Source organism: Artemia sp. Qi Xiang Cuo, chromosome 2 (assembly GCF_049724085.1).
Source record: "Artemia sp. Qi Xiang Cuo chromosome 2, ASM4972408v1, whole genome shotgun sequence".
Classification (NCBI taxonomy): domain Eukaryota; kingdom Metazoa; phylum Arthropoda; class Branchiopoda; order Anostraca; family Artemiidae; genus Artemia; species Artemia sp. Qi Xiang Cuo.
Genome location: NC_142795.1, coordinates 31555066 through 31569811, shown reverse-complemented (window position 1 = coordinate 31569811; position 14746 = coordinate 31555066). Strand labels below are relative to the sequence as shown.

The window sequence follows — 14746 nt, the reverse complement described above, 5'->3', positions numbered from 1 at the left end:
TTCCTTATTTTCCTAAATTTCATCAACCCCCCCGCCCCCGTTTTTATAAAATCCTACATAGGCCGATCAGTTGAGTCCACTGTATGTAAATAATATATTAAGTAATAATTTGTATATAAATTAATTAATAACTGTGAGATGGGACACTTGCAAACCACTTGGCTGGCTCACCAAGTTTTTTTCTGCTTTCGCAATTACGAATAATGCACTTGGTAACCATTTCTCAGTGATTGACGAAAACAGACTAATCCGCTAATGCAGAAATAAGTGGGAGGAGCTTTTTGTTCGCACCGAGAACGAAGACCAGAAATGATCTGTGATAAGCTTACTGTCTATAAACTGTGATACATACGGTGTAAATAATATATTCGAGCACACAGATTTAAAAATATTTGTTATGAAAACATCAAAAACCTTGATTTCATAAAAGACTTTCCTGAAAACGACCAGGGCAAGTCCCCGGCTTCGGAATTGCAGAAATATTGTCACTCTCGTAATCTCTTCTACAGTACAACTAAAATTTGAAATTAGAATATGATGTATACTGAAATTGAAGATGTTCTTTAGTGGCTTAGTAGGCTTGGCCTTAGCTTGGTAATACGGGACCTAGAGATCCAACCTTGCTGTAGCAACACACTGCAGGGTCGACTCAGGGACCTTAGCAGTCAAGAAGTGTCGTTAATCCGATTACTGCTACTACTACTAAAATTGCACGCATTATTACAATTTACATTCAAATATAAGATACATAAAAGTAAAACTGTAAAAAATTAAAAATAAGTCGAATTATATAATTCAAATAGGCTGCTTCATTCATTGGCTATAGTCTCAATGAAGGGTATTTAAAAGCTTTCGTATAACGGTACCTATAATTACTCGCTTTAGATGTCTCTTACTTTTGCGTAATAAACCAAGCAACTGTTTTGAAAAAAGAAAGTGCTTCTCAAGTTTAAGGTTGGGAAGGATCTTGTTTATGGGATGTTTGAAGGTCTTTTGATGCACTGATGTTTTGTGGTATATGGTATATAAATATTTTTGGTGGAAACTGCTTATTTTACTGATTTGGAATTTTATGGGCTAATTTCTCACCTGCAGTTGGTACATAGCCTAATAGAAAAAAAAATAATGATAATTTGAAAAGTTAACCCAACAAAATAAGCAAAGTTTTGTATATAGGCTAGAGATATATTTGCTCCTAGAGGATTGATTGTCTGGGATGAAATTGTGATAGCAGTGATTTATTATATGCCTATTTGGCTTTATTTATTTATGCCTATTCTTCAACATCTAGGCCTAGACATAGGCCTATTTGATTCTCTTTGAAATAATTACTAAAAGGGAGAGCTATGGTTCCTCTGAAGGCAATAATGAGATAAAATTAAAGGGTAAATTCTAACTTTGTCAAAATTTTGCATGGAAGAAAGTTACCTAAATAGCCTAGCCTTCATCACTGGATGCCTCTTTTGTAGGTTACTCTTTCCTAATTATATTATTGCTTCTGTGTCAAGTTCTAGGTATCAGTGTGCAATTGAGGCTGTTTTGCAGGACTGAAAACAATTAAAAAAATTGTAAAATAGTTTTTTGTATCATTCCTAAAAGTACCTCACTTTACTTTACCCCCAACCCTGCTAAGGCACAAATACAGGTAAATTTTTGGGTCAATATATACGAAATCATATTATTGAGTTAGGACTAAAGTGAATACATCATTCAATGCCTTTTTTTATGCTGATTACAAATATAATAAAGCATTTCTATCGCAAATGAATTCCAGCCCCCCCCCCTATCTATGCTATATCCAACCTACCCCTTATTGGGCATAAATAGAGGGGGGGGGGCTGAAATTCATTTCCGAAAGAAATGCTTATAATATTCTTAATCAGCATAAAAAAGGCATCAAATGGTGTATTCACTTTAGTCCTAACTCAATAATATGATTTCGTATATATTGACCAATTTTTGGAAATTCATGTTATTGACTCAGAGGCAACACTGTAGCATTGCCTGTAAAGGCCATACGGATCCAATGTTTTATTATTATTATTTTTTTCCCAGAGGCACTTCATATGGAAGGGGTCATCGTAGAAGCTTCAAAGGGGGCTCATTCGATTGGAAATTGAGAGTTCTAGTGCCCTTTTTAATAGTCAAAAATGATTGGAGGGCACCTAGCCCCCCCCCACGCCCATCATTCCCCCAAACACATCCAATCAAAATTTTTGAGATAGCCATTTTGTTCAGCATATGTGATTTCCTCATAGAAAATATATTTTTGAGGAGGAAACTCCCCCACAACCCTCAGGGCAAGGGTTTTAAGTTATGCCCTGGGGGCATATAAGGTTTTTTATAGAAAGCATTGTCATAGAAACTTCAAAACAGGCTCATTCAATTGGAAATTAAAGAGCTAGTGCCCTTTTTAATAGTTGAAAGTGATTGGAGTGTAACTAGAACCCCTTCCCCCCCCCCCACGCCCATCATTTCACCAAACACATCCAATCAAAATTTTCAGATAGTCATTTTGTTCAGCATAGTTGATTTCCAGATAAAAAATATATTTTTGAGGAGGACACTCCCCCACAACCCTCAGGGTAAGGGTTTTAAGTTATGCCCTGGGGGCATATAAGGTCTTTATAGAAGGCGTTGTCATAGAAACTTCAAAACAGGCTCATTCAATTGGAAATTAAAGGGCTTTTGCCCTTTTTAATTGTCAAAAATGATTGGAGGGCAACTAGCCCCCCCCCACGCCCATTATTCCCCCAAACACATCCAATCAAAATTTTGAGATAGCCATTTTGTTAAGCATAGTTGATTTCCTGATAAAAAATATATTTTTGAGAAGGAAACTCCCCCACAACCCTCAGGGTAAGGGTTTTAAGTTATGCCCTGGGGGCATATAAGTTTTTTTTTATAGAAGGCATTGTTGTAGAAACTTCAAAACAGGTTCATTCAATTGGAATTTAAAGAGCTAGTGCCCTTTTTAATAGTTGAAAGTGATTGGAGTGTAACTAGCCCCCCTCTCCCCCCGAGGCCCATCATTCCCCAAACACATCCAATCAAAATTTTGAGATAGCCATTTTTTTCAGCGCAATTGGTTTCCAGATAGTAAATATATTTTTGAGGAGGAGGCTCCCCCACAAACCTCAGGGCAAAGGTATTAGGTTATGCCCAGGGGACTTATAACGTTTTAATAAAGGCATTGTCGTAGAAACTTAAAAACAGGCTCATTCGATTGGAAATTAAAGAGCTAGTGCCCTTTTTAATTGTTGAAAGTGATTGGAGTGTAACTAGAACCCCTCCCCCCCCCACGCCCATCATTTCCCCAAACGTATCCAATCAAAATTTTCAGATAGCCATTTTGTTCAGCATAGCTGATTTCCATATAAAAAATATATTTTTGAGGAGGACACTCTCCCACAACCCTCAGGGAAAGGGTTTTAAGTTATGCCCTGGGGGTATATAAGGTTTTCATAGAAGGCGTTGTCATAGAAACTTCAAAAAAGGCTCATTCAATTGGAAATTCAAAGGTATAGTTCCCTTTTTAATAGTCAAAATTGATTAGAGGGCAACTAGCTCCCCCCACGCCCATCATGCCCCCACACACATCCAACCAAAATTTTGAGATAGCTATTTTGTTCAGCATAGTTGATTTCTAGATAGAAAATATATTTTTGAGGAGGAAAATCCCCCACAACACTCAGGGCAAGGGTTTTAAGTTATGCCCTATGGGGATATAAGGTTTCTATAGAAGGTGGTGTTGTAGAGACTTCAAAAAAGGCTCATTTGATTGGAAATTCAAAGAGCTAGTGCCCATTTTAATAGTCAAAAGTGATTTGAGGGCAACTAACCTCCCTCTCACACCTACCTTTTTTCCAAACACATCCAATCAAAATTTTGAGACAGCCATTTTATTAAACATAGTTTTAAGTTCTGGAAATCAGGTCTTTGAGGATGACAACTCCCCCACAGCCCTCAGGGCAAGAGTTTTAATTTAAGGATTCTCCAAATCCTTCCTATTATTTCTTATGGAATAGATGCTTGTATAAACTTTGGAGAGGTCTCATTTTACTGAAAATTGAAAGTTCTTGTTCACTTTTTAAGAGTCAAAAGAGATTGGAGGGTGACTAGCCCCCCCTCCTCCATGCCCTAAATGCATCAGATAAAAATTTTAGATTGACATTTTGTTAAAAATAGTTCAAATTTCTGATAACAAAAAACTCCGGTGTCAACACAGCCCCCTAGAGCCCGGGGGTAGGCGTTGTAAGTTATGCCCTGGGGCATAACTTATTAAAGGGGGTTTATAACTATTGGGAAGGGGTTTTGTATGGGAAGAACACAGAGGAAATCTATTATAATTATCCAATTATAAGGTTAAAATACATACTCTGAGATAGATGTAAAATTGCTTTGGCACACAAAATCCTATTAAGGTCAATTCCAAACAGTCGTGATCCCTTTGTGTCAGCAAGTGAAATGGTCTAAACCCCCTTATTGGAGCTATTTTTTCAATCCATTCATTGTTGCCAGTCGCTGTCCACAAGTTATGCCAGCTGCCTATCGGTCATATATAAGGTCTTTTTCAAGGAGCTAATCATATAGAGTTTTATAAAATCCTCATTCAATTTCAATTTAAAGCTTTAGATACATTTTTCAAAGTCAAGAATAATTGGACAGTAAGCACCCCCTCCCCCGTGCCATAAACACTTGAAACTTTTTGCAATCAAAAACGAACAAAAATTAATTTAAAAAAACTCCAAAAAATAAGTTTCTCAAAGAAAAGTAAAGGCCATTTTAAAATTAAGCACAGGAGATACAAATACATGTTAAAATTCAAACTAAAAAACGACCAGAAATTACTATTAAAGAATAAATGAAACCCAAAATGAACAGAAATTAAATAAACAATCATAGCAAAAAACATACAACAAGTAATAATATAAATGAATAAATAGATCTTAAAGCGAGTAATGCTTAGATTGAATATGAAAATCAAGCTTAAAACGAAAACAAATATTTTGCTATTAAAGTTTAAATGAAACTTAAAACAAACAGAAATTAAATAACAATCAATGCAAACAAACATACAATATACTCGTATATTAATGTAAATGAATAAATAAATCTTAAAATGAGTGAAACTTAAATTGAATATGCAAATCAAGTTTGAATCAAATAAAAATAACTACAAACAAGAGTTTGGGTATCGCCTCACTGCAGAAGCCTAAAACCTACTGCGTCATTGGTGCTTTACTAAAAATGAATTATATTACAAATGTTTTCTTTTGTACTTAATATTGAAAATAAATGTTAAAATTACAGTAAAATTTTGAACTGATCAGTTTTTAGCAATTAATATCATTATGCATCAAATATTCAGTTTAATTTATTAGTTCTTTTCAAGATTAGTCAAGACAAATATAGTTTCACTACAAACAAAATTTGGATACTGCCCCCTTCTTTAACTGTAAAAACTTAAAGCCTTCTGCGTCATTGGTGCTTCACTGAAAACGAATTACTTGCATATTACAAATTTATTATTTTCCAGTTCTTACAGCATTGAAAATGAAAATAAAATTACAGTGAAAAAAAAAATCTTGAACTGATGGATCTCTCAACAATTAATATCCTTATATATCTAATATTCAATTTCATTTTGTTTATACTTTCCAAGACTGTTCAAGACTCAAATAGTTTTGTAATTTTTTTTAACTCTGCCATTTTTTCTAACTAATCGTGTTGGTTTGTTATATTCTATGCCTTCTAGGCATTTCTATTTGAGCGGAAAACTGCACCTCAACTTTGTGGAACATGCATTTTCTTGCATGAAACACCAAAATATAATAAAATGTCAAGTTTCGGAGTGTTCCACCACTCGCAAGCAAGTGCCATTGGTATTTTTGAATCCGCATGGTCAATTTAGGGGGTGGAGGGTAGGCTAATTCTCGTAGCAGCCCCATTCCGTCGTGGTATGATTCACAGTTTCAACACCTGGTGTCTGGATTATCATATAATCTACCAAGCATACAACTACCCTAAATCAGTATCAATAAATAAATGAAACCCAAAACGAACAAATATTAAAATAAATATTAGAGTCAAATTCAAAACGAACAGAAATTAATATGAGTAGGGTTCAAAACCCCTATGCTTTCTAAAAGCCAGAATATAGTGTGTACTTTACTGAAAAAATCCAAATGAATTTGCTGAAAAATGTGCATTGTCAATTTAATATACATATGCTGATATTTATTCCCTAAAATCTTAATTAATGAAAGAATTGTTTTCAGTAAAGCACCAATGACGCAGTAGGTTTTAGGCTTCTGCAGTGAGGCGATACCCAAACTCTTGTTTGTAGTTATTTTTATTTGATTCAAACTAGATTTGCATATTCAATTCAAGTTTCACTCGTTTTAAGATTTATTTATTCATTTACATTAATATATATTGTATGTTTGTTTGCATTGATTGTTATTTAATTTCTGTTCGTTTTAAGTTTCATTTATACTTTAATAGCAAAATATTTGTTTTTGTTTTAAGCTTAATTTTCATATTCAATCCAAGCAGTACTCACTTTAAGATCTATTTATTCATTTATATTTTTACTTTTTGTATGTTTTTTGCTATGATTGTTTATTTAATTTCTGTTCATTTTGGGTTTCATTTATTCTTTAATAGTAATTTCTGGTCGTTTTGAGTTTGAATTTTAACAGGTATTTATATCTCTAAAGCTTAAGTTTAAAATGGCCTTTACTTTTCTTGGAAAAACTTATTTTTCGGAAAGTTTTTTTTAATTATTACACATAAAGGGAACATACCACTCAGTGCCTTTTTTATGCTCTTTACAAATATAATAATTGCTTCTATTGCAAATTATAATTTACCCACACCCTAATGTGCAAATATATATCCTGAATTGGAATATATCATGAATTGTTGATGATAAAGTTTTGAATTGCAAAATTCAGAGCTATCTTTGTCAACAGCATTCAAAATCTTTAAATGACAGGAAAATGTTTTATATTTGAGGTGACTAATAAATGAGGTTTGAATTATTATAAATAAATATTTTTTGAATGTTACTCTTGAACAACTTATTTATAAATAGTTGTATGTTTTTAACCACTTTTCAATAACTTAACTAGTGTTGATAACTTCTTTGTGTGGTTACAATTTAGGGTATATATTTGCACATTAGGGAGTTGAGGGTGGGTAAATTTGAATTTCCAATAGTCACTGTAGCATAGAGAGTAAGATGTCAGGATATATCAACCCCCTCAGTATGTTTATTAATTATTGATTATTTAAGTTCTAGTGTTGATCTCTACTTTCACAAAATTTTATTTTATAGTTGATTTCTATTCATTTTCATTATCATATCCATTTTAATTTACTTACCATTTTAATAACTTTTGCATTTACAATGCTTCAAAACTGAAATAAGTTTTTTCCTAATATTTTTTAAAAGGGGGCCTTAAATTTCAATGCCATCTTTTTTGTTCTGTTCTACATCCTCACTGCCCTGACACCATGTGATCAAGTAGCTTCCTTTTCTTTGATGCTTGATCATGAATCATTATGGAATTTTGAGTTGCTGCTCTTTTGAGAAAACCCATTAGCCACATTCACACATCTGAATAGTGTCTGATCCACTGACAGCTCCTGAACCGCCTCAGGTTGTTATGTTTATCTTTAGAGGAGGATTCATTAGAAAAATATTATTCCTGGCAAATCCCCTGTATCCTACAGTGCTAGAAGCAACTGGTCCAGTACAAAAAACTAAATTAAAAAATAGTAATAAAATACAATCTTATCAAAATAAATAGATTTACATAAAAGGGACCTTTTGTTTTTACATAAATAGTATAATGTAAATGTAATCTTTCTCTTCACTTTAAAAATACTTTACAATAATTGGCAAGGAAAATCCCATTTTACAGCCTAGTCACATACACAGTCAAATATATTCCTCTTACTGAATATATACTAGAAGTTAAATCTTCTTTCCCTGTTAATAGGAAGAATTTTTGTGGACTGTTTAACTTAATGTTAGAAGCAAATGTGGTAATGTGACTTCTAAAACAAGGATAATATTCATATAGCTTTTTAGAAGTCCCAAGCCATTTAGTTATCTCCTAAATTTCCACCAATGCTTGGTAAAAATTGATATTTATGTATTTGGCATTATTGTAACTGGGGCATTCTTTTTATATAATCATTGGTTATAACAATTTCATTCTATAGAATTTCAATTACTATTGGAGCAAGTTGTGTGTATGTAGTTTTTCTCTTTCTTGCCAAAATTTCTAAATGTTGAATGTGTTAAATTTATTTAAATTTGTCAAGACAAACATCTGTTTAGGAAGAGGGAGTTTAAAGCCATTGAATTCCTGCTTAAGAAACAGTTAACCTACTTACACTCTGGTCACTTGAGCCTTGTCTTAGTGCTTATCATTTTAATATTGCTGGAGTAGTAATGGTAATGAAAATATGTGTGTGGTATTATAATCACATCATTCCAGTATTAACTAGCAGTAGCTCATGACAGTTTCAGAAAATTACAGTGTACTCTGCTAATTATAAAAAAAAAACTTGGAAAAAATTAAAGTTAGCAAGACTGAGTTTATTCTTACAAAATCTTTGGTTAATAAGTCAGTTGCAGCTATTAGGTTTTGGATGTAGGTTTGGTAATTACATTTTGGTGAAAATATTATCTTTTTGGAATCTCACAGTGGTGTTTGTTCAATTGTCATGTTTCTTTTTCTCATTTTCACTGCTGTAGTTTTTTTATTACCACTACTGTGGATGTAATCCATAGTAGTGGATTGAAATCAATAGAAGGGGTTGCCTTCCTTCTCAATACCTTGCTCTTCACACTAAAGTTCGTCTGTTTATCCTCATTTTTTAAGAACAACTCCTGAAGGGTCATTTAATTAGAATAAGAAGATTTTTTTACAAGTGCTAAAAAGCTTTAGCATGAAGAGCAAGGTATCAAGGGGTGGGGGAACCCCTCATATACAAAATGATTTCTGTTTGTTTTGAGTTTTGATGTTGCTCCTTACTTTCAGTTGAATAAACTTCTTTCACATTTAATATGAAGAAAAGAGTCTACTTTTATTTTTATTTCTTCAGCATGTTTCCTTCAGAAATGGTCAACCACAATATATTTACCCTATTTCCAAATATAACGGTTGCTTTTCTAACAATACACCCCACTTCCAGCTCCCAGACCATCAATGCATTGGAGTATTTATTTAAACTAAAACAAAGCACTAAAATAATGAAAGTTGTAACTTATAATATGGATGTTTCTATTGATAAGATTATCAAGTTTCTCCCATTGTTATCCATTTTGTTTAGCTACTTCAAGTATGTTTTATCTGCATTCTATTTTAATTTACTGAGGCAAAAATAAAATTTCATCAAAGTTGAGACTGCAGAAACCCATTTGAATAAAGAACTTATGATGTACCACATGATTCAGTTAATGAAGAAATATATTATTTTGGCTATATCTGGGACCTTTATTGGGATGATCTGCACTTTCATCAAATCAACCTTGATATTTAGGAATAGTATAAAATCTAGCAGTGCTACCTTTATTTGTTTAGCTTGTTTACTTCAGAAGTGTTCAACCACTATATACGGAAAAACCCCTCTGGATAACATACTTTTTTTTTACCTCAACGGGCATTCCTATGGTTCCCCAGTCCCCCTGTTCACCTGACCTTGGTTCTTTAAATTTAATTTTTTTCTAAACTGAAAAATGTCCTCAAAGGACATCACCCTGGGACTTTAGGTAACATCTGTAAGGGTATAATGGACATGTTGAAAACCATACTGGTTGAAGACTTCTAGTGCTGATACAAAACAATGGGAGGAACATCCGAAGGGGATTGCTCTGAAGCAAATAAAGTTGATCAGAGGCAATACTATAGTGTTGCCTTTAGTAAAGGACATAAGGCTTCAATGTTTTATAATTTTTTTTTTTTTACATAGGCACTTTATATGGAAGGGTGGTCATATAAATTTCGAAGGGCTAATTAAAAAACTCCAAATAAGACGTTTTTTGTAAGAAAAGTAAAGGGCCATATTAAACTTAAAACCAGCACAAATAAGTTCCTATGAAAATACAATTTAACAGTCACCTGATAAATTATAATCATGTATTTTAATTCTTAAATCTAGAGGACATGAAAAACTGTAGAAATATTCATTTTATAAACCCATAAAAAACTTCGAAACAAAAACAAACAGAAATCAGTTAAAAGAAAACGTTGCATACAGAAGATTTTCAAGAAAAAGTTCAGAGTCATATTAAACTCAAGACCAGTAGAAATTAATTCCTGTTATAGCTGAAACTCAACACGACCAGATATTCAAGAATAACTTAAACCAAAACCCACAGAAATTAAAATTAACAATCATAGCAAACATAAAGATAGCAGATGAAAATATAAATGAATAAATAAATCTTTAATAGTTTCAATGTATTATTACGTATTTTTTTTTCACAGAGGCACTTCATATAGAAGGGGTAGTTGTATAAACTTTGGAGGGGGCTTGTTTGATTGGAAATCAGAAGTTATAGTGATCTTTTCAAGAGTTCAAGTGATCAGAGGGCAACTAGCCCCCACGCGCCCTCTTTTCCCGAAATGCATCTGATCAAACTTTTGTGATAGCCATTTTGTTCAAAATAGTCTGAAGGTCAAATAACTGTGCCTCCAGGATTGACTAAACACCCCACAGACCTCAGGGAAAGGGCTGTAAGATATGCAAACTGTCCATTGTTAACATATAAGGTTTTTATGGAATATGTGGTCATGTAGATTTCGAAGAAGGCTTATTTGAGTTTAAATCGAAAGTTCTAGTTCCCCTTTTAAGAGTTAAGAGTGATCGGAGGGCAACCTGGAACCGGTTTGATACCACTTGGGGCAAGGGCTGTAATTTATGCTAGTTGTTCATTGTTTATATAAGGTTTTTATAGAAAAGTGGTCATATAAACTTTGGAGGGGGCTCATTCCATCGGAAATCGAAAGTTATAGTGCCCTTTTTAAGAGACGAAAGTGATTGGAGGGTAACCAGCCCCCTCCCCCTCAAACCCTTTTCCCCCAAATGCATTCAATCACAATTTTGAAATAGTCATTTTGTTCAAAACAGTCCAAAAGTCAAATAACAATAACTCAGGAGTTAACAAATCCCCACAGCCCTTGGGGCAAGGGCTGTAACTTTTGCAAGTTTCTTATTGTTAACGTATAATGTTTTGTGGAAGGGGTGGTTGTATTAACTAGTTTTCTAGTTCACTAGGTGGTCAAAACTGAAAGTTGTAGTTCCTTTTTTAACAGTCAAAAGTGATCAAAGAGCAACCCCACGTTTTCCCCCAAATGCATCTATTTAAGATCCTGAGATAGCCGTTTTGTTCAAAATAGTCCAAAGGCCAAATTACTATGCTTCCAGGGTTGAAACTTGAAACTGTGGTAATCAAAAACGAACAGAAATTAATTTAAAAAAGCTTTGTAAAAAAGAAATTTTTCAAGGAAAAGTAAAGGCCATATTAACTTAAGACCAGCAGAAATAAATTCCAATAATAATTCAAACTCAAAACGACCAGAAATTACTATTAAAGAATAAATGAAACCCAAAATGAACAGAAATTAAATAAACAATCATAGCCAACAAACATACAACAGGTACTAATATAAATAAATAAATAAATTTTAAAACAAGTGAAAGATAAATTGAACATGCAAATCAAGCTTAAAACCAACGAAAATCACTACAAACAAGAATTTGACTACTGCCCCCTTCTCTAACTGTAAAAGTCTAAAGCCTATTGCGTCATTGGTGCTATATTGAAAACTATATGTGTTTTGAACAGTCTTGGAAATAACCAATAAAATTAAACTGAATATTTGATATATAATAATATTAATTGCTGAAAGCTCATCACTTCAAGATTTTATTTCACTGCAATTTTTATTTTTTAATGCTGTAATAAGTACAAAAGAAAATATCTGTAATATAATCCGTTTTCAGCAAAGTGCCTATGACTCAGTAGGCTTTGCTTTAGACTTTTACAGTTTAGAGAAGGGGGCAGTAGCCAAACTCTTGTTTGTAGTGAAAATTACATGTCTTTAATAGTCTTGGAAAGAACTAATAAAATTAAACTAAATCTTTTATATATATTGATATTGACTACCGAAAGCTCATTAGTTCAAGATTTAGTTTGACTGTAATTTTTAAGCTTGATTTGCATATTTAAGTTTCCCTCGTTTTAAGATTTATTTTTTCACTTATATTGGTGCCTATTGTATGTTTGTTTGCTATGATTGTCAGTTTAGTTTCTGCTCGTTTTGGGTTTCATTTATACTTCAATGGCAAAACATTTTTGTTCGTTTTAAGCTTGTTTTGCGTATTCAATTCAAGCTTTACTTGTACAAAGATCTATTTATTCATTTATATTAGTACCTGTTGTATTTTTTGGCTATGGTTGTTTATTTAATTTCTGTTCGTTCTGGGTTTCATTTATTCTTTAATAGTAATTTCTGGTGCTTTTGAGTTTGAGTTATTTTAGTTTTTATTTCTTCTGATCTGAAGTTTAAGATGGCCTTTACTTTCTTTAAAAAACTTTTTTTTGGAAAGTTTTTTAAAAATTAATATTGGTAAAAGAAAAAAACTTTGTTAAACAAAAATTATTCTCTTTACTTTCTGCCGCACTTCCTACACAATGTGGGGATGAAGGGGGCTTAAACTTATGTGCATTCTTTCAATTATGCAACTTTTCAACAATTGCTTCATTCTGGTTTCAATGACATGTAATAGGATAAAGCTTAAAAACAAGTATTTAATTGTTATCTAAAGTCGATCATTGATTTACATTGTAATTAGTATTAAAATAGAAGGCTGATTAAAAAGAACTCATGGAATATTTTTAATCTTTATGAATTTTTCTGTTACAATGGATCTATTTTACAAAATAACATCAAATAAGGTTCAGGTCTCAGGGCTTTGCCTGACCTTTGATATTTGTGTGCATAAATTAATACTTGTCTTGATTTCAACAGGGTGTAATAATGATTGTTGTTAGACCATGCATTGAAAAAAGTTTAACATGCCTTTGTGATTTAGTGGTGAAAGAGATCAAGAGTATTCGGTGCATGATTAATATTTGTGGTCTTAGTCACTTTAATAGTAGTAGGGATATTTGTGGTAGTTGTTTTCTAGCATGCTTAGTAGAAAAATTTATTAGAGGATTAGTGACAGCCACAGTAGTTATAATTTTAGCGGGAGTATTCATTGTAAAAACAATCATGATAGGAGTGTAATTATGGTAAAACCATCTACCGTAGGAGAAGTCTTGGTCGAATTAGTTTTTATGATACGAGCAGTAGGGATGGTAGTAGTTGTAGTGATAGAAATAGAAATATTAGTAGTAGTAGCAGCAGTAGAAAGTCTGGATGTTTGCTTTAAACTCTAGCATTTATTTTTGGTGGATGTAATGCTTTTTATGAAGCAAATGGCCTCAAATCTTTGATTGTATCTTAATTTGTTGATGCAAGTAGTAGTCATTTAGGGTAATTATAAGGCAGAAAGTTTTTCCACCTTTTTACCGAAATGCATCTATGAAGACTCTGCTTTAAAATGAGCTACTTGAGTAATTTTCTGGCCATCTCGATAAAAATGACAGTTTTTGTATTTTGACCTGTTACCATTTCGGCCACAGCCAGGGTCATAAGGGGCAGATAAGTGACCTCCAACGCGTTTCATCACTTATAAAAGTAACAAGGGCTCAAAACTACAATTAAATAGGCTTTTCCCCAAATCTTTGTACTAATTATATCTTTAAAGCCTAAATGAGTGCGAGTGCGAGAATACGTCTCTGAGTAAGTGTGAGAATCATTTGTGGCCCTCAAACTATCAATCCCTTACATTCTATGTGGGTTCAACTTATTGCGATTGTAATCTTCCGTTAGTTCAGTCTTCAGGGGCAAAGTGTCTTGGGCGTTATCTTTCAGTGTGAAATCTTCCTAGAACCTTACAAGTCAGACGATTAATAGACCTCTTCATTGGAGTCATTCTTAGTTTGGTTTTTTTCATCGTGATATCGGTTAATTTGTATTTTTTTGTTGTTGTTTGATTTCGTAATGATGTTGTTATTTTTTCTTTTATATTTACTCCGCAGTGTCATTTATAATGTTCATATGTGGGTCATAAATAAATTATTATTATTATTATGTGAGTCTAAGTTAAAGTCAATTCTAAGGGAGGGAACTTGCCACACAAAAAAAGAATAATGATAAACCATAGAACAGAAATAATTATAAAAAGAATCATGGAAAGAGAAAGATAGGATAAGCCTTTTGATTACTACTGGTTAAAATGCTCATTATAAGTATGATTAATAATAGTTAAAGTAAAACGATGTTATCTGATTTTTATAAACGATGTTATTCTGGTTAAAGTAAAACGATGTTATCTGATTTTTATTTGTTCCAAGTTTAATGTAAAAAAAAAATTATATAATGGACACCGTTTTTTTGCTGTAACCTAGTTTTGTTTAAAATATGTTAATAACAGGACTGTATAACACTACAAATATAACAGGACTGTATAACACTACAAGTCCTGACTTAAACTGTAGGCTATATAATATTTATTGGTTTAACATTGGTTTTTGACTGTATTGCTTACTGTTCAAAACTTCATAATTTTTATAAATTTAGTGTAGTTAATAACCCATAGTCGCACTCTGCCT

General features: G+C 32.6%; 1 protein-coding gene across 4 annotated transcripts in view; it reads left to right on the top strand.

Moving 5' to 3' along the window:
* Positions 1 to 927: 927 nt before the first annotated feature.
* Positions 928 to 14746, top strand: part of LOC148955139 (uncharacterized) — a 110361-nt gene continuing 96542 nt past the window's right edge. The window contains exon 1 of one of the 4 annotated variants that reach the window (XM_089100493.1): positions 928 to 1021. In XM_089100493.1, coding sequence (XP_088956619.1) covers positions 1019 to 1021 — 3 coding nt within the window. In that variant the 5' untranslated portion in view covers positions 928 to 1018. The remainder of the gene's footprint in view (positions 1022 to 14746) is intronic. The other 3 variants (XM_089100509.1, XM_089100501.1, XM_089100486.1) reach the window with 3 other exon arrangements.